This window comes from Lissotriton vulgaris, chromosome 10 (genome assembly GCF_964263255.1).
Source record: "Lissotriton vulgaris chromosome 10, aLisVul1.2, whole genome shotgun sequence".
NCBI classification, from domain to species: domain Eukaryota; kingdom Metazoa; phylum Chordata; class Amphibia; order Caudata; family Salamandridae; genus Lissotriton; species Lissotriton vulgaris.
The window spans coordinates 610324997-610348305 of NC_141698.1; the positions used below are offsets into that span (position 1 = coordinate 610324997).

Genomic DNA, 23309 nt, shown 5'->3' on the forward strand with positions numbered 1-23309 from the left:
TTTTCTTCCTTGGATCACACTACGTTTAATAAGTTTTTAAATTGTATGCACTTGTTTTGTATCTTTTATGATCTGTGATCGAAATAAAGATTTTTGAAATGAAATCTTCCTTGCACAACTTCTTTAAGTTTATCCAAACCCATGGGAACGAATCCTTGATCCCACAAAATTGGGGCTCGCCCTTAAATCTGGGCTTCCAGCGAATAAATAGTTACATAAAAGGAGCAGATTTGATGACTGCATCATGAACCAACACTTTCAGCAAAATTACATCCATTGTTTTGGTTTTGTTTGAGTCCCATTAGCATGAAAGCATTGGTCATACATTACCCGCTTCCAATGGAGTTGGGGTTCCAGCGTTCATGAATAATTATGTTTTTAATTTTGATGAAATATTCTGTGCCATCGAATTCAGAAAGACTGTGCTCGCCCAGTGACACACCATACGAGACGCCTTCGCTGAAAGTGAGTGAAGACATCATTACAATTTATTTTACAAATCTGCATTTAGGAAAACGTAATCAGTTATCTAATTTTGTATTGCGGTGCAAAATAAAATCAATACGATGACTAGAGCAGGAGGCTAAGGGCCTGAATAGCGATTGGGACAATTCCTGCCACTGTGAAGTCACCTGTATGCACAGGGGTCCAAGTTCCTAGATGTGTGGAGGTGATTGTAATTACGATGTGATAAACGCCACTACCCTGATACATTTCAGAAGGTCCAACCTGTAGGAATTTAAGAAAGGAAAAAGGTCCCTTATATGGCAGGTATGTGGGTTTTGATGCAATAAGCACCAGAATCCGCATGCCATTCCGCAGTGACTTGGAAAATTCAGATAAAATGGCATCAATGAATTCCAAACCCCAGGGTATCCAGTTTTTTGAGGTGTGCTAAAGTCCGACTACACCTAGGGGGGTCACTGGCAATCAGGATCCTCATGTCAAGCAATGTAACTGAGGATGGATGGATGTCTGTCTATCAAGATAACATTGCAAACTTCAGACAGAAGGTCGGAAGCTGTCAACTGTCCCTTCTCAATCGCCACGCATGAAGGCAGAGAGTTGACAGGATCGGGTGGGGAACCTTCCCCTCCTGATGTGACAGAAGATCCTCCTGAAGGGGCAGCTTGATCGGAGGACCGATGGTCATGCTCAACAGCTCAGGATACCAAACTCTCAGAGCCCAGTCCAGAGCCACAATAATGACTTGGCCTAGATTGTCCTAATCTGCTTGAGAACTCTGGGCAGAAAAAATAGCATACAGGAGCACTGAGCTACACTCAAGATGAAAAGTGTAGGAAAGTGCCATTTTTGACAAGCTCACCTTCACTTTTTGCCCAGTGATGATGATTTTCGACTGGAAGTGCACTGGGTCCTTGTTAACCAGGCCTCCAGTGCCAGTGCTCTTTACCCTAAAACGAGTTAAATGTCTAATTGTAACCCAATTGGAAAGTCCCTAGTAAATGGTGCCTCTGGTACCCAGGGCATGGGTAGGAAAGAGGGTCCATATAGGCTGCAGCATGTCTTACACCTCCCAAAGGGACCCACAAAAAAACTGAATGCAGCGTACCTTCGCAGGATGCGTGAAACGGTGCAAACCATTTTGAAAACACAACATGGCACACTCCCTGTGTGCCATGACCATGTACACTGCATATACTATATGTAAGTCACTCCAACAGTAGGCCTTAAAGCCCTATGGCAGGGTGCATTATATTATATATGAGGGCACCTCTCCATGAGCAGATGAGCACTAGATATTGCAAGGGAGCAGGTAGCCATCTTAAGGACATGTATTGGACACTGGTCATTATAAGATACCCTTTGCCTTCCAAATACCCCTAGGATCAAGATCACTGTGTGGTCGGAGGGGGAGATACAGGCTTTGCATCCATTTTGGAGGAAACACCTTAGAGAGAGGCTAATCCTTTCACCCAAAGAGGGTTTGGAGGCTGGTGAAGGGATGCCATCTAAAGCAGGACTAATTACAAAGAGCACCTCATCAGATAAAGAGGGCCCAACTAAGGGGCAATTTTTCAAGAACTGAAGCTTTCTTGCACCTTCAACAAATGCCCTAATGATGCCATGGGTGCCCTGTATTTACAATCCAGTGCTCCATGGCGCAAGGCTTCAGGGATGCGTCAGAAATTCTGAGGCATCTTTTGGCGCTAAAGTGACGCATTGCTGGAGTTGGTCGTAGGACTTAGGCAACTCCGGCAATGCGTTAGAACACAGAGGTGAATCCATGTAAAACGTTCTGCTTCAAACCTTATGCCTGGTTTGAGAATGCACAGGATTTTTGACGCAGTCAAGTCATAGAGTGACACAGGGAAAAGTTGTAAATTTCACAGCGCCAGTTCTATGTGGCTTATAACGTGGGCACGCCTACCCTGCATACATTATACCTGGTGCAGGTATAATGTGACGCTGGCCTCTACAAACTGACACATTAGGACCAATGTGTTCATTTGTAAATATGGAGCAATGTGATGCACTGATTGTGCTGTCACTGCGTAAAAAAACATGACGCAGTGACGGTGCTAGCTCCTTTTAAATATGCCCCTAAGTATCTGAGGGGTAATTTACTCGTTTTTTAAACAATGCAGCATAGCAAGTCACTTTGTTGTGCTGCCCTGCTTCAAAAGAAAAGGGCAGGAATGCACCATATCAATGAGATATGGCATATTCCTGTCCTCCACTGAATTGGTGCACAATTGGCTGCCTTGTGCCAATGCAGGCACCCTTGCGCCATGGTGCAAGAGTGTCTGCTTAGTAGGAATGATTGTTTTTGTGCAGGAAGGGGTACCTTCCTGCACAAAAACAATCAATGGAGACGTTTTACTCCTTCTATGTGTGCTGCAGAATGCAGAACACAAAGAAAGAGGAAAAAATGAGGAGCAATAGGACAGCATATGCTTTTGATGCATTCCCAGGTTTACAAGTTCTTATAAATCTGGGAATGCACCAAAATCCATGGGTGTTGTGTGGGCAAACCCACCAAAATGCCCGTGGAATGCCTCTTTGACACAGAGTATGGCAATGTAGCGACTTGCGCTGCTTTGACTTACTCTGTATCTACGAGGGCAGTAAGAGACTGACAAAGTGGCTTTGCGGGCCTCGTAGACATGGGTCTGCACTCTATGCCGCCAGAGCATCAAAAAAGTGTGCATCGGCGACGCAATGGCCTTGTAAATAAGCACCTGCCGTCCAGCATTAACATTTGTAATATCTCCCCTTCACTTTTTTAAGCTTTTTAAAAACAGCATAAGGAATAGAGGATCCTCATACACAACATTTAGAGGCTCTTTAGTGATAGGAACAGCTTTCGAATTAAAATCAGACAGCCTAAATGAACATTTATTATGGAAAGCAGGAATGAGGTTAGAGGAGAGCACAACAATGTCCGATGATAGATCCACAAATATTGATAATGGGGCTAGGACAATAAATCGATGCGGTCCTACTCCCACTCCTTCTCAAGAAAGTTACTGGTAATCCGGAAGAAGTTGAACCGAAAACACTTTGACACCTGTCACACCCTTATCAATTTCACTAAAGGTGGAGGTTGACATAGGATTCGAGTACCAGGCGCACTCTGCAAGCCTTGATGAGGATGAGGGCAGTTTTGGTGTAGCTGGGCCTGATGCAGTGAGTGTACAGACCAACAAAGAAAGAGAGGTGTGGCTCGAGTTATCCATAGAGAAGCTCAGAAGGAGATATGGCGAGATTATATCTAGATTTATTAGGACTGAGCAACATCAGAAAGAGACCCATGTGGCATATGTGCCCGCAGACAAGAATCTGTATGACTTATACCTGAAGACTCAAAATTAGCAACTAAGGCACCAACTAAGATGAAAGAGAATTGCCCTAACAGTTGTAAAACCCCAGGACAATGAGTTGCTACTGGTAGGAAGATGCAGGTCCATGGAAAACCAGGGGTGGCATAACAGTTTACACATAACTATTATCCCCAAGGAAACAGACGGAATGGAAATAAAAACCTTTGTGGCAAACAGGAGCGTAGCTTGGTCAGTAAGTCTATGTGGGAGGGGGGGGGGGGGGCCGGGGGGGTGCAGGGGTCAACTTCAGATTTTCCAACATTCACGCTGGCATAAAATGTTAAAATACATTAAAAGACGGATTGGTGTCGTTACAACGCAGGCTATTACAACGCCTGCTGTTACAACGCGGTTTTTACATCGCATACCACTACAACGCATAGTGCTTTTAAGCGCTGGATAGTGATTTATTTAATTTACTATTCCAACTCCAGTCCCCGTGGATAGTAGGGAAGGTGTTGGATAGTAAATTAAATATATTCCCTATCCTAGAGTGCCCCCCAGCGCAATGCGTTGTAATGGTTTGCGTTGTAATGGTTGCGTTGTAATGGTAGTGCGTTGTAATAAATGCGTTGTAAGGGATGTTGCCCATTAAAAGACAAACAGGGTGCCTGGGAGGGGCTTAAGGGGCAGTGGAAAGAGAGAGGAATGCAGATATGTAGGAGTACTAAGAGCGAAAACACAATATTTTGTAAAATACCAACTTTGCTTAGGCTTTCAAGACAGAGAGGAAGAGAGTTTGTGTGCGTTTTTGTCTATGTTTATGCAAAAATCTCAGGCGCAATCCAACAGACACCTCACCATACCCGACTGAAAGCACCTGAACCCAACTATTCATCAGAAAATATATTTATTAGGGGGTGTAACACCCCAAACGCCCCCCTGAAGCTACACCCCTGGTGGTAAAGGTGTTGATGATCTCAATCGGAAAGGAAATAATTGAGGAAGAAATGGATAATGAGATTCATAGAGTACACAGAGACCCATTGTTAGACCCGTCTGCTTCTGAGAGTCCCCTCACCACTATGATTTCTTTTGTTCCCCCGTACCTCCCAAGATTTGTCGTTTTTCTTTGTCTGCCAGGACTTTTTATGTGCTGTTTCATGGGGCTAGATGTTCCTTGATGCCCAGTTGCTCACAAGGTTTTTGGCACCTATTTATAAGGTGCCTGGCGGAACCTGTGGCATTACAAACTGGGGTTGTCAACCTGTATGAGTGGCCCTAAAATGGTGGACACCCTTTTCCCTCATGTGAGTGACTCCCATTGGAGCCTCCCTGAACTCTGGCCTTTTGAGGTTTTGGCGCCCTTTGTTTGACGCACATTCCTGATAGGAATCCCTTTGTTTTCCTCAGATACACAAAATGGCTGCTCTAGAGCCACAGTACGGTAGCTGCTAGTGACCAAGATATACCGCAAAAGTGCCAAGGCATTGTCACAGCCAGAGAAGGTTCTAGAACCTTCTGGCTCGTCACAGCACCCCAGGGCACTGGCTATAAAAGGCCCAGTCCCTGGCGGCCATTTTAGAAAGAAGAAAAGAAGAAGGAGATTCCAGACTTGACACCAGATTGACACCTGCCCTGTTGACCCCCTGAGGTGGCTGGTAGCGTGGGCAGTAGAGTAGCAAAGGTAGCTGGCGTTGTTTCTGACTGGCGTTCTAGTTAGCTGCGTGAGTGGTGACCTTGCGCCTACAGCGCCTGCCCAGCAAGTGCCTCATTGCCCCAAAGACTGTGGCCATACTTGTAGTGCCTCCCCGCCCCCCCGGTGGTGATATCGTGACTGATACTGCGTGTCGCGAGGCGAGAGCAAGTTCGCCGCAACCGCGATCTTCAGAAGTGACCCTTCACGACAGGCGCCTCCAGGGGGGAGCTCGGACGTCTCCGAGCCCCACCGCCGTAGAGCGCTTCCTGTGCGGACTGAAGGTGAGGTGATGCGCTGGGGCGGGGAAAGGCCGGCTTCATTGGGGGAGACTAGCGTCTCTGCCCCTTCCCCAGTGAGCCGGAAGCTGTAGCTGTGGGCGGGATCCACCCCGTATGAGGAAGTCGGAGGGAGGACCGTGGAGCCCCTGAAAACCCTGTCGCTGGCGTGAGAAGTGCTGTGCCCTGACTGAATCGCTTACCGATTGCAGCCGATGCGAGGTGGGCCCGTTTCTTTAGGTGGGGTGCAGCGTTGTGAAGGAACTGTGAACCGGCATTCATTTGACTGAGCGTGAAGGTTGTGTGACCCCTCCGGCAGCCCGTTCATCAGTCTAAAGACTTTGAACTGGTGCCGCTTGTGTGCTAGTGGTGTCAAAGCCTGTAGGCGCGCATAGATTCCACCGGAAAGCAGAGATCTCATCCCGGTGGCAGCGGAGTGCAAATGCTGTATTCACTGTGTTTCCTTGCCTTTTAGATACACGCGCATTACTCCCTGAGTGAACCCTAAAGAGTCTAAGGCTTATTTTGTGCCTAGGGAAGCCCGTACTCATTATCCTTGAAACCAACGTGAACTGTAAGAGTTATCTTTCCAAGCTGAAACGTATTGCAAGTGTAATCTTCCTAAAGCATTTAATTGGTGGCAGCGATACCAGAATGAACATGTGGTTATTTATTTAAATGAACCAGTATTTATTCTGCTATATAAAAGTGATATTTATTTGTGATATGTATTCCTGATATTTATTCTATTTATCTTGCTATTTATTCCTGAAGATCTATTTACAGTATTTATTTCAGTAACTGAATCCCAGAGATTTGTGACTAAAGAAATGTGAATGTGCTTTCCCAACTGATCCCTATTTACAACAGAGAACTTTTACATAAAGAAATCGTATTTTTCTACAGAAATGGTGTGGTGTCCTTCTTTTTGGTGTGACTGCGCAGAGAGTTATTATTGGGTCAGAGCCGGCTTAACACTAAAGCCTTCACTTGCCTTGTCACTTGAGCCAAGCTACCCCCCTTTGTGCTGGGCTTGCCCATCGCAGGTCCAACACCCATGTTATGTACCTAGGAAATATCAGAGTGTGTCTTTAGCCTTGGAAGAGATTCAGGGAGAGAGGTTAAAATTCACAATTTGGTCAGACCTACTACAAAGCCAAGAGGATAGGAGGCATAACCTTAACATGAGACTGGAGGGAGTGGGAACATGAGTGGCAAAAATGCATTTATGATGTATTGAGAAGTTGATGAAGATGTTGTGCATCATTAAAATGGTTACAAAAGATGATGAGCTTGAGTCAATCAAGCAGTGAATACCTGAGGGCAGATGTATTCATTTTTAGCTCAATGCAGATAAGCAACCAAAATTGCTGCACTGTTTGGCGCAGAGTTGGAAATCAGCACAGAGCTATATTTATTTAAAATGACCTACTCCTGCTGTCCCCTCCTGCACTGGTACACTAACAGGCTGCTGACTGCTACACACAGCATTTGCCACATGGAGCAGAGGTATATTCTTCATGTTTAACATAAGATTTGTACAAGAAGCATATCCTTTGACTACAACATCCAATGCTGAGACATATATAAATATGCAATGTGTAAAATATATTTGGAGAGATAAAAAAGTTTTCCCAAGTTACTGAAAGCTTCAAGGAGGCATCATTTCTTTATTCAAAGCCCAGTCTGACTCTCTTGGTGGACTGGATTTAGCGTAGAAAACTACAATGTTTGCAATGATCTGGCCATTTCACAGCCATGTAACAACCCCATAAAGGTAGAGTAAAGCAAAGCACCAGAGTGTGCTATATATGGTGAGAAAAGGGAACCTTACCAGCACAAAGTACATTTTGTGAGCAAAATAAATCAGAAGCAAAAAGCGCAAATCAAGTTTTCAGAAATCTGTTACTTACAAGCCGACACAGTGGGCAGCGGACAGGACCCAGCTTTGACTAATGAGTGACCCACCACAGATGTGAGACCAGTACTCAGGATCATCATTATAGGCTATTTGAAGGGAGACCTGTATTCAAAGATATAGCATGTTTTGAAACACAAAGCAATCTTGCAATTCAGTCAACTTAACACAACAAATGAGTATGTGTTGCAACTAGAACATAGGTTTTGTTTGAAAGAACCTGTGCTAAACTTTTTGCTGCTTGAATGTGATTACTTATTTTACAGAGCATGACTGATCATTTAAACATTCTCTCACTATCATACTGGTGCAGACATGCAGCCTAAGGCCGAAACTGCTAACCTTGTAAGTAGGGAACCAGGTTTGAATCCCAGCCCAGGCTTAGTCTATGATCTGAGCAAATTCACTTAAACTTTCCGTGCCGAAGAAAATGTGACTCATTTCATGTACAGAAATATTGGATGTACACAGCAAGAGACTAAGCAAAGTGTGTTTATGAGACTGCTGAATCTGCTTTAAGGTTTAAAACTGTGTTTGTAAAGTGTATGTAACCCTTGCTTTTGACTAGAAAAAGGGATTTGTTGAAGTGCGCGAAAAGCAGTATTTAAGTGGCTTAGATTTGGGCCTACCTACAAGGGGAACCAGGACCAGCAAAGTGTGGATTGAGCCAGTCTGTATCCAAGGAGATTCTGTTCCACAGGATCAGCTCACTGCCCCCTGGACATCAAACTGTGCTTAAGGTCACACTCTCCTTCTATAACTTTGCCATTGGACATTACATCTGTTCTCTGATTGGCTGCTGAATCTGTTTTTTTCTATTGGGCTTAGAATTAGGTTTCTAATTGGCTGATGGGTCTGGGATTCTGATTGGTTCAAGTGGTAGTGATTGTATTGGGCTGAGGGTTAGGGTTTTGATTGGTGGATAGGTTTATGGTATTGATTGGTTCCTGGGGCTAGGGTTTCTATTGGCCTATGGCTTAGGGTTTGCTCTCTGACTGGGTGCTAGGACTAGGGCTGTGATTTTCTGCAAGGGCCGTGTCCCCTATTGGTCTTATTGCTAGTGTTCTGATTGGTTAGGGCTAGGGTTTCCATTGGCCAAAGGTCACCTGACCTGGGGCTATTAAAGCTTATAATTAAGGGCATCTCAGCCCGGGTGTCGAGGCTAAGGGCGAAGAGGACAATTGCCACTGCCTGAGTGGGCCTGTTTTAGCCTGGTCGGGCATAGGGCCAGAGATTCTGCCCTTTTTTCCATTCATCAGCACCCACCTTAACCCATCCACATCCACAGACATATTAACACACTCACAACAAATGCATTCTACTCTTTTACTCCAAACCAACCCTAAACAGTTTTAATTGTCACAAAAACCACAAAAAAACCCACCACAAACCACACCGATACACCCTTTGGCACCTTAACTCACACAAAAAAAAACACTCCATTCTTTACCACAAACAAATCCACACATCACCAACACAACCTAAATTCACACTAGACCTAACTATATCCCATTGAGATACACACTCCCTGCTAATACAAAGCACCAGCTCCACCCTCTATTCACTCCTAACAGCCCTGTTTATGTTACCACCAAATCTATACTCAATGTTCCATCATTTCATCCACCAGCATCCTCCTTCTCTTTTTTAAAAAAAAACACACCCACACAACTCTAACATTACACTCTACCAGAGATATTACCTCTTCCAGCAATCATATCTAACACAAACACTCTTAACTCTTGTCCATCTCCACTCGCACACCACATATACTCCTTTCCAAAAAACATTACCACACCCTTTACCATTTCGCTTTCACTCACCAACAATACTTTACAAATAGTTCTTAGAAAACAACTACATCATCAGCTCTTCTCACTACTACTCAAAATCAAAACATAACACACACACCAGCATAACAAATTCTCACACATGCACACTACCTCACAATGCTTTCCATCACACACTAGAAACATACACCCATTTCCATCCTCCTGGCTACATAAATTAAACATACCCTAAACCAACTCTACTGCCAAGCTTTCTCTCTTCCCCTACACCTAACACATATACAGCAACACAGCAACTCTCTTTCAACTGCCTCTCATCCTTTGGACAGTTTAGAACCTTGCAAGATGACTCACATGCTGCACCACCACCCCTAATTTATACACATTACACCCTAAACAGACGCAAACAAAATAAACAACACGCCACTCTTCACATCTTTGCATCTCCATATCTACTGCACAACAAGGCTACTCTACATAAATAGCACAGTTAACCAACTCACTCTCAATGACCATCTCCACCACCTACACATGCAGATCCAACAAAATGCCTTCTTAGCCTTCTGGACGAGGAAAACAATACAGAAAAACTACACTGTTGCTATCCTCATACAAATAATACCAGCACTAGGGACACACCTGCTACAAGTCCACAAAATACTGCTCACTCTTCTACAAAACGAAGTCATACATCACCAAAATGCATGCACTCTTACCTCGACCCTAATAATAACAATGGACCATTGGACAATGCGGACTCACTTGTGAGGAAAGCCAATGGATGGAGACAATTTTCAATGAAAAGCATAGAAATAAGTGTCCCCGCAAAAACCTCAATCAGAAACAATGTAGGAAGTGGTCTCAATGCACCTTCAGTGTCTATAAGAAGCCTTTGCGAGTCCACTGACTACAAATTTGGTGGACCGGGGGAGCAGGGCTTGAAGCACACATCGCTGCCTGACCAGTGACAGGGAGGCGTGAAATGCAAATGTGTTTCATGGGGTCAAGGAGGGGCGAAGATGGAGCCCCTCCTTGACCCCACGACTAATGCATGATGAGACCAAGCTGTGGACGTAATGCCCAACAATTGTGAGGCCAGAAAAAGGAGTCTTGAATATCAAAGAATCACATCAATGCAGATTCATGAGAACAATATGCATTATAAATAAACAATTAAAACGCATATACCAATATAAATATAAAAAAAAGGAGTAGGAAACACATCTCATCTATAATCCTTAGTTTAAAAAAAGACATGCTAATACCTGTATATTTACTACCAAAGAGTCACAGCAATTCAAGTATTCTAGACCTATAGGTGGTGTAAATACACAATTGGAACAAATATAGAAAAAATAAACAAAGAAAGCTGGAATAGGAATATATTGTATTGTATTGTATTTATTATTTGTAACGCACAACTGTCACCCTACGGGTATCCTGGCGCCCAAACAGGAAGTAGTCAGATGGTACAACAATACACTAGCTGTCATGACATATAAAACAGCCGCCGGAACTATTAGATAGAATCACGGGGATTAGACTTTGGCGAACAGCCATGTTTTCAGGCTCTTTCTGAATCCCAGTAGGGTGTCAATTTGCCTGATGTTTTGGGGAAGCTCGTTCCACAGCCTAGATGCAGAAGTGCAGAAGGCTCTGCCTCCCATCCTCGATCTCCTGATCCTGGTAGCTGCTGCCAAACCCAGGCTAGAGGATCGCAGGGACCTGGTGGGCCTATACCAGGTGAGCCTTTCCTGTAAAGGAATAGGTCCCATGTTGTGCAGGGCTCTATACACAATACATAGGGACTTAAAAGCGACTCTACTCCCGATTGGAAGCCAGTGTAGGTCTCTGAGCGCCAACGTAGTGGAGGAACTGCGAGGTCTTTTAAGTGCCAGCTTGGCCGCTATAGACTGGACCCTCTGGAGCCCCTGTAAGATGTATAAGGGGGCCCCTAGATATAGGGAATTACAGTAGTTCAGTCTGGCCAGGATCACACTCCTAACCACTAGCGGTCTAGACTCATCAGGCAGAAGGGGCAAAATCTGTCTGAGCGCTTTCAGCAGTCCAAAGCAGACACTGATGGTTTTATTGGTCTGAGAGGTCATTTGGAGATTCGCATCAAACAGTACCCCTAGATTGCGCACGGTCTTGACTGGGATGCAAGGATCAGCTCCCGGCGCAAGCCTGATCTCATAGGAAGGTTGCTGACTCAGTTTGGCTGACGAGCAGTAGACTACCTCCGTCTTCCCCTCGTTAAATTGAAGGGAGTTTATTTTCAGCCACCTGGAGACCCTGCTCATGCAGTTCTGAAAGGTCTCCATGGTCACCGCCTGTCTTCCTTCTAAGGAGAACACCAGTTGGGTGTCGTCGGCGTAATTTATCAAATCTATTCCATAGGATTTAATCATGGGGATCAGAGGTTGCAGATAAAGATTAAAAAGAATAGGGCTGATCGAGGAGCCCTGAGGTACTCCATGACTGACCAGGGACTTGGGAGATGAAAAGGGTGCTAGGGTCACCACCTGTTGTCTACCTGTCAGGTAGGATTGTATCCACCTCAGGGCCTTGCCCTTCACGCCCAGTTTTTCCAGCCTACTTAGCAGAACTTCATGGCTAACTGTGTCGAATGCGGCCGACATGTCCAACAGCACCAAGACTGAGGAGTTGCCATTGTCGGCTCGCATTCGAAGGGTGTCCAACATGCTTGTACATCGTGCAGTCATGTAACTGGGAAATGTCATCAGAAGAAGCCAAGTATTTGAGGAAAATGTGACAGCAACAGAAGTTCTATTAGTGATCCAGAAAAGAAATACAATTGCACACCCTTCCATAGTGCTCAGTCCATTTTTGCATTTGTCAATCTGCGTGGGATGGTTATGTCCAGAGGAGGGGCCTGTGCTACCCATGCCACTGGATTCAAGCTATCCTGGTTAATTAGGGTTGATTCCCCGAAACCAGTCCTAGGATGCTTGTTTCTGGTCTGGGGAAGACCTGGCTTGTTACTTCAGGCTTGACTGTTCCTATGGGGAGCAGGGTCAAGCCGGATTTGCAAATGACTTGGTCCAAACTGGAATGGCATGGTGAGCCAAAAAAGATTGATTTATTCCCAGATCTCTCACTGGGGCTGAGTGTTTGACATTGTTCAGCATTCCTTCCATCAATTGTTCTTTTTGCATTTCTCACCCCAAGCGGGCGGATATGGACAGACCTGGGTCCCGTGCTCGCCATGCACTGAATAAAATCTATCCTGGCTGATGAGCGGTGATACCCTGACACTGGTTTTGAAATGCTTTATTCCAGTCCAGGGAGGACCTGGACTAACAGTGATGCCTGGACTATTCACTTGAGGAGCACGTTCAAGACTGGTTTGCATACGTTGGGTCCAAACTGGAACAGCGTGGTGACCAAACAAACAAAGGATTTAGGCCCAGATCTCTGACTGGGGGGTGAATGTTTGACATTGTTCAGAATTCCTTCCATCAATTGTTTTTGCACTTATACAAAGTTGGTATGTTTCTGCCCTTAACTCCGTGTGCCTGCATCCTGTCTATGATTGCATATCTGGGTGAGGTGACAGCTGGACTTTGTGTATCCCCTCTAGACAGTCACACACAAAGGGAACTTGGGTGTGACCTCATGGTCTAACAATGTCCTTCTGGGCCATCCAGGACAGGATGGAAGGGAGGAGCTGGGCGCAGCCCCACACTTACACATAAATAGGCTGTGTCCTGCCTGCACATAACGGACTGCATTCCCCAATAGTGAGTCTAGAGCCAGGGAAGGAAGGGAGGACCTCTGTGTACTTCAAAGACCCTTCTTTGAAGTCTCCCCCACTTCAAAGGCACAACTGGGTATAAGTACTGGACTTCTGACCCTACCACTTCAGTACACTTCGGGACCTGTGGATACTCTGCCAAGAAAAAGGACTGGTGTGCTACTAAAGGACCTCCACTCTGCTGGACTACTGCTCTTGATGAACTGCTTGTGCTGTGCTGACCTGCTGCCTCCTGCCCTCATTGCCTGGGTGAGAAGGACTGGACCCGCATCACTTGAACCCAGACCACATAGTGACTCAAAGGCCTTGTCTGTTTGCTTCCTGTTCTGAAGTCTCAGGGACATCAAAGACTTCCAACCACCGTGGTACAACACCTGGACTCTGCCACTTGTGAGTCTTGCCTTGTCAAGTGGTGCCAATGCAGTCCTGGGCCCTTCGAAGTGGGTGTAACGTGCTGTCATAGTAAAAGAAATGCATCTACGTCATTGCGCATGATGCTGTCTCATCTCCACTGCTGCAAAGATCGTGTACATTGCATCGCCGGTGGTGCATCGTCTCCATTCTAGCACATCTCTGACTTTCAGCAGCTGAGTGCCGACATGTCGCCTACATTCTAAGGATCAATGATGATGCATTGCCTCCCCTGCGCCTCGCATCTCATCCTTGACCCAATCGCAGACCAAGGTACTTTTCAGCGGGCCAAGCCTTGGGTCTGTATTTGACCTGCACTCCATCGTGGCTGGACTAAACTTTTGGATTTGACCCAATCTGGCACAACCGGTTGGCGCTTTTTTTTTTAGTACTATATTTCAATGTAATCGTTAAAAATTCATACCTCTTGTTAAACTTATTGGATGTTTGCATTTTTGGTCTTGTTTTATCCATAAATTAGGCTTTCGTTTTCTAACCAGGTATGGTATCTTTTTGTGTGGTTTTTTCACAGTTTTAATGTTTTAAGTGTTGCATGAACACTTTACACATTGCCTTTTAAATTAATCCTGACTGCTCTTTACCAAGCTCCCAGAGGGTGAGCACAGGTTAATTTAGGAAGTGCTTGTGGCTAAACCTGACTAGGAATATTGTTGCTGTGTGACGAGGGCTTCCACTCTAGTCAGCCAGGAACCCGATTTTTAACACCTACCTGGGGGTTACCATGAACCTACATTGTTGTGGCTCTTTGATAGTCAATATGCCTCTTTCTGGTCCCATAACTCTTAGGAATTTTACCAGCAGCATGGTCTCATTATGCATTAGTCCTGAAGACACACCCTCCTTCTGTGCCCGACCTTGACCCCTTGGAATGCATTGTCGGCGTCGGCAGCGGCATGAGTTTCAAGTCTTGCTCCAGTGGTCTACCATATTTGTGGGCTTCTTCCAAACACCACTGAGAAGCATCCTACATTGTCTCTTAAAGAGGTTTTGATATGGCACGTATTTATATGCCCTACATTGAGAATTATCCCCATAAATTGGCTTTCCTTACAGGTGAGTCCTTATTGTTCATTGTACCATAGTTATTATTACAAACAAATTCAATTGGCACTTATTGTATTGACCTTATCAATACTCTAGCTACTTCACTGATGAGTATCCTTATGTTTAGTTCACAGAATTACTGTTCACTCTTCATAAGCAGTACTTTCTCAATAATTCCTTGACTGCTTGCGGTTATACCCCATTCTGAGTTCAGTAGGTATCCCCTTATTACACTTTAATTCCAGCACTTAGTGGGTTTTCTATCTCACATATACTGCTGTATTTCAATATTTTCTAGGTCCCCCAGGCCATGTGTCTGTCCTGATGAGACCCTTGTACCTTTGTTGGGTAGAAACACAGTTGACAAACCTTTTGTTGTACCATAACAATGTGTGGTTAGGCAAAGAAAATGCCTGATCTAATTGGACCGCTCTTCTTAGTTGCTTGCAGACCAACATATCCACAATTGTTTCACTACTTGTTTGTTGTGGTTGTTTTTCACATGAGGGTCACCTTGCACACTTTTTAATACAATGTCTGCATAAAAGAAAGAATGCAATTTATGAAGTGAATACATTTGCATCATTGTAGTGGAAACCCACTACCTCTATTTGTCATTACACTATTGTAAAATGACTACAGTCATTTTTTCTGTGTGTATCCAGCATTTTTGTATATAAAAAGAGTTCTGTGTGAAACATTGTTACTGTTTCCAGTGTATTCTCAGTTCACATAGCCATTTGTGTGGTGTTTTCAATGTTTTACTGTTTTATAACATAACAAAGAAAACGTGTGATAACATCTGGTGCTCATGTAATGCCCTCTAATGCACTTGGGCCAAGATTGTGCTACATAAAAAGACTGAAGAAAGGAAGTATTCTACCTTGATCATTGCATGAGGGCACTCTACAGCCAAACTATATATGAATCATGATATCCTGTTTAGATATTTCACTGGTGAACAGCAGCCCACCCCTCACATGCTTTCTATGAGTCTCATCAATGGTGTCTACCAACCAGACCTTGAGCAGCTCCAAACCAAAGCGTAGATCCCCTCAAGCCAGAACTCAGCAACCTTATTCACCCAGAGGCAATAAAATATGCCCACCAGCACTCTTGCTTAGAAATACCTCCAGTGTGCTTACCTGCCATTTATAACTGTTCCTCGCGGCTTCATTGCCGCCAATCACACGGTCCGCTTGGATGTCATTATGGACGTCATGGTTGAGAATGTGACCGGAAATAAGACCTATTGTGAAGGAAAATGCAGATGATTAACATTTCTTTTTCATTATTTTGAAGCCATGTCAGTAAATCTTTATATGTGGGAATGTTAAATGGACATTGTCAGATAAATGCCCCTTACCTAGAATTCTCGAAGTAGTTACTGTATGTTAAATAGCCATGCTTCAGTTAAGATTAAGACCAACAATATAAACCCACTCAGCCATAGGTTTACAGTTTAAATGTCTTTAATGAGCATGTGGAGCAACAGAATGGAAGAGTTGTGCGGGTCATGCCCTCTTACCTATGATAAATCCCAACAGAAAGTAATGCACCGACAGCAGAGGGTGTTTTGCAAGCCTGACATACCTCCTGAAGCATCTCTTACCATAGCCACTGGCACTGTGCTTTGAGGTCAGTCTTCTCCCTCACCTGTAGAGGCTCACATGAACACCTGAGTCTTACCCCCAGGATAGTCACTTTGAGAAGACACGAAGATACAGCGCAAAAAGGGTATAAGACCATGGATCTAGAGGAACAACAGTTTGGACTAACATTTTTTAAATAATATTTTTCCTAAAGGATTTTCAAATAGCTAGGCAGTAGAACAATACAGTTTACACTTTAATCACTGAACCAGCAAGTACAGCTTAGGTTTCTCAAAAGCCCAAAGAGGAGGACTTAGGCAGCTTTTCATGTGTACTTCACAGAAATCCATTGAAGTACAAGGTCCATGCATGGTCCATTGAAGTACAAGGTCCATGCATGGTCCATTGAAGTACAAGGACCATGCATGACCACCTGGATCTCATCTGAGATGGTCGCTCCCCCCCACGCTCCCTGGCAAAGAATTCTGCTGCAAAATCGTCTGGCTGGTATCGTAGCAGCACGCTTGCTCGCACTTGCATCTGTGTCAATGCGCTTGTTTAAATAGCTGCTTTCGACTTCGCGCTCGTGTAATCTAGCCCTTTAAATATTGTGCGTCATTTATAAGGAACTAATAACATCGGACTCCATTGGAATAGCACTGTTAACATCGCGCTCGACATTTAATCACAGGGTAACTTACTGTTACAACGCAACTTTTACGTCGTAATGCTGTTACAACGCAGCTTTTACAACGCTGGTTCCATTACATTGGATGCTATTACAACGCAGGATATTACATAGCAGATGCTATTACAACGCATACCATTACATCGTAAGTATTGGTAAGTATATAATTTTTAAAAAAAAATATTTAATATTATTTAATTAATTTAATTAATATTAATTATAAATAAATATATTTATTTATGTTTTTTAATATTATAAATTAAATATATTAATTTAAGTAATTTTTAAAATAAGTATGAGTATAGGAGTATATGTTTTGGGGTACTGAGGTATATGTTTTGGGGTATAGGGGTGTTTTTAGGTTTTAGGGCTGGGTTTGGGTTTTGGGGTACAGGGGTATTTTTAGGTTTTAGGGCAGGGGTTGGGTTTTGGGGTACAGGGGTGTTTTTAGGTTTTAGGGCAGGGTTTGGGTTTTGGGGTACAGGGGTGTTTTTAGGTTTTAGGGCAGGGTTTGGGTTTTGGGGTACAGGGGTGTTTTTAGGTTTCAGGGCAGGGTTTGGGTTTTGGGGTACAGGGGTGTTTTTAGGTTTTAGGGCAGGGTTTGGGTTTTGGGGTACAGGGGTGTTTTTAGGTTTCAGGGCAGGGTTTGAGTTTTGGGGTACAGGGGTGTTTTTAGGTTTCAGGGCAGGGTTTGGGTTTTGGGGTACAGGGGTGTTTTTAGGTCTTAGGGCTGGGTTTAGGTTTTGGGGTACAGGGGTATTTTTAGGTTTTAGGGCTGGGTTTGGGTTTTGGGGATCAGGGGTATTTTTAGGGTTTATTTTTTTTAAAGTACGACTTTAATTAAATTAAATTAATTAAATAAATTATAATTAATTAAATTTATTAAATCAAATTAATTACAATTTTAAGATTAATTCAATTATATTAATTAAATTAAATTAATTAAATTTAAATAATTACTATTATAAAATTTATTAAATTAAATTAATAAAATTATATTAATTTAATTAAATTACATTAATTCCTATTTAAAATTAAATTAAACTTATTTAAATAAATTATATTAATTACATTTTTACAATTTTTTAAATTATATTAGTAAAATAAAATAAATTAAATTAACTTAATTACATTTTTTTTAAAAAGTTATACTTACCTATACTTACGATGTAATGGTATGCGTTGTAATAGCATCTGCTATGTAATATCCTGCGTTGTAATGGCATCCGATGTAATGGAACCTGCGTTGTAAAAGTTGCGAAGTTACAGCATGCGTTGTAAAATAACGCGTTGTAACATCATAGATCCAATCACAGCGCCCAAGTAATTTTGCATTGTTAAACATCGCGCACGACAGGATTAGCAAATTCACATAGCGCTTTGTTGATTCATAGCGCCGTACCTCACACTAAGCTAGCATTTTGGTAATACTTCGTGTGACTGCCGCCTTTTATAATCTGCATCTTTTTCTGCTGCCTCAATTGTGTGCACTAATGTTATTTAGCTTTGCACTGGCCAAAGGCTGCCCAAGTTTCACTTTCTAACTCCATTTTGTATCCAGGTTGTTGTCTACTCCCTTGCCCCGCCTACCCTCCCGGCTAACTCCTCCCAGCTGATCCTCCCACGCTCCGCCCCCTCCACTATCCATTTAAACCGATGTCCCAACGTGCAGCGTCCACGCGCCACGGCCGCGCCGAAGGTGCGCCAAAGGTAAGCCCACTACGCCCGTCCGCGCCTGGACCGCGCCCAGCGCCAGACCCCCTGGTCCACGCAATGCCCAGCCCACCCGCATTACATACGACTCAGCCACCCTCCTAGCACTTAATCCTGGCCGACTCCCCAACTGCGCCCAAGCCTCACCTGGACACACCCATGGACCCTTCACATGCATCTCCTGCAAGTTTGACGGCACAAAAACCAATTCGGCATCCACTAACACCAAACATAGATCTGACGCCAACCACCTTAAATGCATCCTACTCAACACCCGATCGGTCCACAGCCACGCCATCAACCTTTGGAATCTACTAGACACCATCTCTCCAGACGTCGCCTTCCTAACAGAAACATGGATGAACGCCTCTTCGGCCCCAGACATCACCATAGCCATCCCGGAAGGCTACAAGATCATCCGAAAAGATCGCCCCAAACAAACAGGAGGAGGCATCGCCATCGTCCATAAGAACTCCATCCGCATCTCAACCAGCTCAGACGACAACCTCTCTAGCGCCGAACACCTTCACTTCCAGATCCACACCGACCCCAAGACCACACTCAGAGGCACACTCCTATACAGGCCACCAGGACCCCGTGCACAATTCACTGAAGACATCACTGACTTTATCACCCAACACGCCCTCTCCTCCGAGGACTACATCCTATTGGGAGACCTCAATTTTCACCTGGAAAAGAACAACAACAACAACACCACCACCCTTATGGACAATCTCGCCAACCTAGGACTCAAACAACTTGTTAATACCCCCACACACCGCGCAGGACACACTCTCGACCCTATCTTCACCTCCAGCAAACATATTTCCTTCAGCCACACCACAGTTCTCCAATGGACGGACCACAGCTGCGTTCACTTTGTCTACAAAAAGACCACATCCCACAACCATCCTCAACCTACTCTGCAAAGAAATTGGAACAAAATCACCATCGACCAGGTCTCCACATCGTTTCTTCAAAACCCCCCTGCCCACTCATCGAACCCCAACCAAGCAGCCATCAACCTCACACAATGGCTAACCGACACTGCCGACAACCTAGCACCTTTGAAAAAACGTCAAATCAAATTAGGCAGCAAAAACGCCCCCTGGTTCAACGATGATCTTAAGAAATCCAAGAAACTCTGTCGCTCCCTTGAGAAGACCTGGAAAAAAGACCCAAACACCAACACCAGGGACGCCTTCAAAAACGCCTCCCGCATACACCACCAATTGATCCGGACTGCCAAGAAAACCGCATTCAAAGACCGACTAGACAAAAACGACCACAACAGCAAGGAACTATTCAACATCGTCAAAGAGTTTACCAACCCTATTGCCAACTCCAACGACATCACCCCCTCTCAAACCCTCTGCGACTCACTAGCTTCGTTCTTCCACGACAAAATCGCAGACATCCACAACAGCTTCAACAACCAACCCGAAGACCAACCCACCAAACCCTCTGCCGTACCTTCACCCCCCTTGAACATCCTTAATGACTGGAACCCAATCTCCACTGAGGACACCATTCGCCTGATGAACTCCATCCATTCAGGATCCCCCTCAGACCCTTGCCCTCACCACATCTTCAACAAAGCAGACTCCATCATAGCACCACACCTCCGAGACGTCATCAACTGCTCCCTCAAATCCGGCACCTTCCCAGAAAGCTGGAAACACGCCGAACTCAGCGCCCTTCTGAAAAAACCCACAGCTGACCCCACCGAACTCAAAAACTACCGCCCCATCTCGCTCCTCCCATTCCCGGCCAAAGTCATCGAGAAAGCTGTCAACAACCAGCTCGCCGCCTTCCTCGAAGCCAACAAATCCCTCAACTCCTCACAGTCCGGCTTCCGAGCCAAACACAGTACTGAGACCGCACTCATCGCAGCAACAGACGACATCCGAACTCTACTGGACAATGGAGACACAGTCGCCCTCATCCTCCTCGACCTCTCCGCAGCCTTCGACACAGTCTGTCATAACACCCTGTTACAACGACTTAGAAACATCGGAATCCAAGGAAAAGCACTGGAATGGATCACTTCTTTCCTTGCCGGAAGAACTCAGAGAGTACGCCTCCCACCATTCAAGTCAGAGGCCACTGAAGTCATCTGCGGCGTGCCACAAGGATCTTCACTCAGCCCCACCCTTTTCAACGTATACATGAGCCCCCTCGCGACCATCGCACGCCAACACAACCTCAACATCATCTCCTACGCTGATTACACTCAACTGATCCTCTCACTCACCAAAGACCCAAACATCGTCAAAACCAACCTACATGAAGGAATGAAAGAGGTAGCCGAATGGATGAAGCATAGCCGTCTGAAACTGAATTCAGACAAAACAGAAGTCTTTATCTTAGGTACCTCCCCCTCCGCCTGGGACGACTCTTGGTGGCCAGGAGCCCTTGGAAAAGCACCCATCCCAACGGATCACGCACGGAACCTAGGCGTCATCCTGGATTCCTCACTCTCGATGAACAGACAAGTCAACGCTGTCTCCTCATCTTGCTTCAACATTCTTCGCATGCTCAAAAAAACATTTTGCTGGATCCCCACCGAAACTAGAAAAACGGTCACCCACGCACTGGCTACAAGCCGCCTTGACTACGGAAACACCCTTTACGCCGGTACCACCGCAAAACTTCAGAAAAAACTCCAACGCATCCAGAACGCATCAGCCAGACTCATATTAGACATCCCGCGTAAAGAACACGTTTCTGGTCACCTGAAAAACCTCCACTGGCTCCCCGTCAATAAGAGAATAACTTTCCGCCTCCTCACCCACGCACACAAAGCTCTCTACGAACTTGGACCCGAATGCCTCAATTCACGTCTTTCCTTCTACACCCCCTCCCGCCAGCTGCGCTCTTCCAACCAAGCCCTCGCTACTGTTCCCCGCGTCAACAAAACCACCATGGGAGGAAGATCATTCTCCTACCTAGCGGCCAAAACCTGGAACTCACTTCCCATGCACCTTCGCCTCACTCAAAACCACCTAGCATTCAGAAAGCAGCTTAAAACCTGGATATTCGAGAAGTAATTCCCCACCCCTCCTCAAGCGCCTTGAGACCCTCTGGGTATGTAGCGCGCTATATAAATTTATTGACTTGACTTGACTTGACTTAATGAGAGTCTTCAGAGAGTTCTCAGTACTCAGATACCAGCACAAACCTCGCCAGGACATCTTCTAGCTTGGAGTCCATTTATAGAATCTTGAGGTGCCTGCCACGGGGTGGATGTAGGAAGGGAGGAACGACACCTCCCATTTCTCCCTGGGAGCTTGTGTTTATAGCAGTGACATGAGCTCACTTTGAGAAATGGAAGTATGCGACCGAACAGTGTTCAGTCCATTGTGACTAGCTGGGCAGTGTGTCTGCCCGACATCGTAATCAGGCCCTAAGTCTAGCATTACTGGATGACATCTTAGTACACATAATTACTAGGGGGCGTGGCTTAGCAAGCCACGATGGCGGCTGTGTCCTGCTGAGGCTCCGCGATCGGGCTAGCATCCAGCCCAGTTCCCGAGATCGCCGGGAGCCTCAGCCCACTGAATAGGCACCTGGGATCCCCCGTGCACTGGGGCGCCGCTTCAACGACCTCCGGCGGCGGCGGACGAACAGCACGGACCGACCTCTACAAGCCCGGAGCCGAGCGCCTCAATCCAAGATGGCGGGCGCGACCCTGTCCGGCGGACACTCATGCCACCGGGAGCTGACCCGGTGATTGAAAGCCCCAAGAGACAGAGCTGACGGGCGCCTACGAGGGGCCCCAGAACAACAACGGGACCGACCCCCCCGGAGTGCGCGCCGGACGGCGCCTCCCCGTGATTCAACATCCCGGTGCGCAAGATGGCGGCCGCCGCACCGGGGCTCCACTACATCGGCACTATGGCCTCACCGAGAGCCTGATCGTCCCCCCGGCACCGGCAGACTCACCAGGCGCGGAAGGTCGGCGGACGCGCTGTGGATGTGGTGGTGTGCCGTCCAGTGGTCGACAACATGCGAGCGAGGGCGGTGAGTGCCCGTCCCTCCCCCCCTCCCTCAGAGGTCTCGGCGCCTGTGGCCCCCCCCCTACAACCTCGGGGGCTCCGTGAGGCGCCGAGGCACACGCCGCTGACTGACCCGAGGACCCAGAGCGCCTCCACTACCCCGCGCCGAGCGCCAGCTCCGGGTGCCTGACCCTAAGATGGCGCCCACGGAGCCCTAGACTCCAGGAGCAGCGCGAGCCTCACCACGGGAGCAGGGGCGGCTCCTCCCAAACTCGAGTCACTGCCAACGGCCGCCCACTATTCCGGAGCCCCTTTGAACTCCCACCACCTGACCTCTGGCCCTCCCGGCCGCCACTGACGCTGTGCCACGCGCCAAGGGGGGCCCACGGGGCCTTTTTGACACCGGGACCACCGGACCCGATGGCCTCGGACCACCTCTGAACCAGAAGGCGCTCCCTGAGACGAGGAGGGACCGCCCCGGAGCCTGGGGAGACAGGAGTGGCCGGCTGCCATTGAACTTGCCCGTGGCCCAGCTGCGTCGGCCTGCTGTGCCCAGAGTACACGGCGGCCCGGTGGCCCACTTACCGGCACCTATGG

General features: G+C 46.1%; 1 protein-coding gene across 1 annotated transcript in view; it reads right to left on the reverse strand.

Annotated features, from left to right (window-relative positions):
• The window catches only part of LOC147688589 (elastase-1-like), a 192204-nt gene that overhangs the window by 56381 nt on the left and 112514 nt on the right, over nt 1-23309 (reverse strand). The window contains exons 2-4 of the mRNA XM_086941449.1: nt 15867-15970; nt 7673-7782; nt 331-459 (exon numbers count right to left, since the gene is read on the reverse strand). Of these exons, the coding sequence (XP_086797575.1) occupies nt 331-459; nt 7673-7782; nt 15867-15970 (343 nt within the window). The remainder of the gene's footprint in view (nt 1-330; nt 460-7672; nt 7783-15866; nt 15971-23309) is intronic.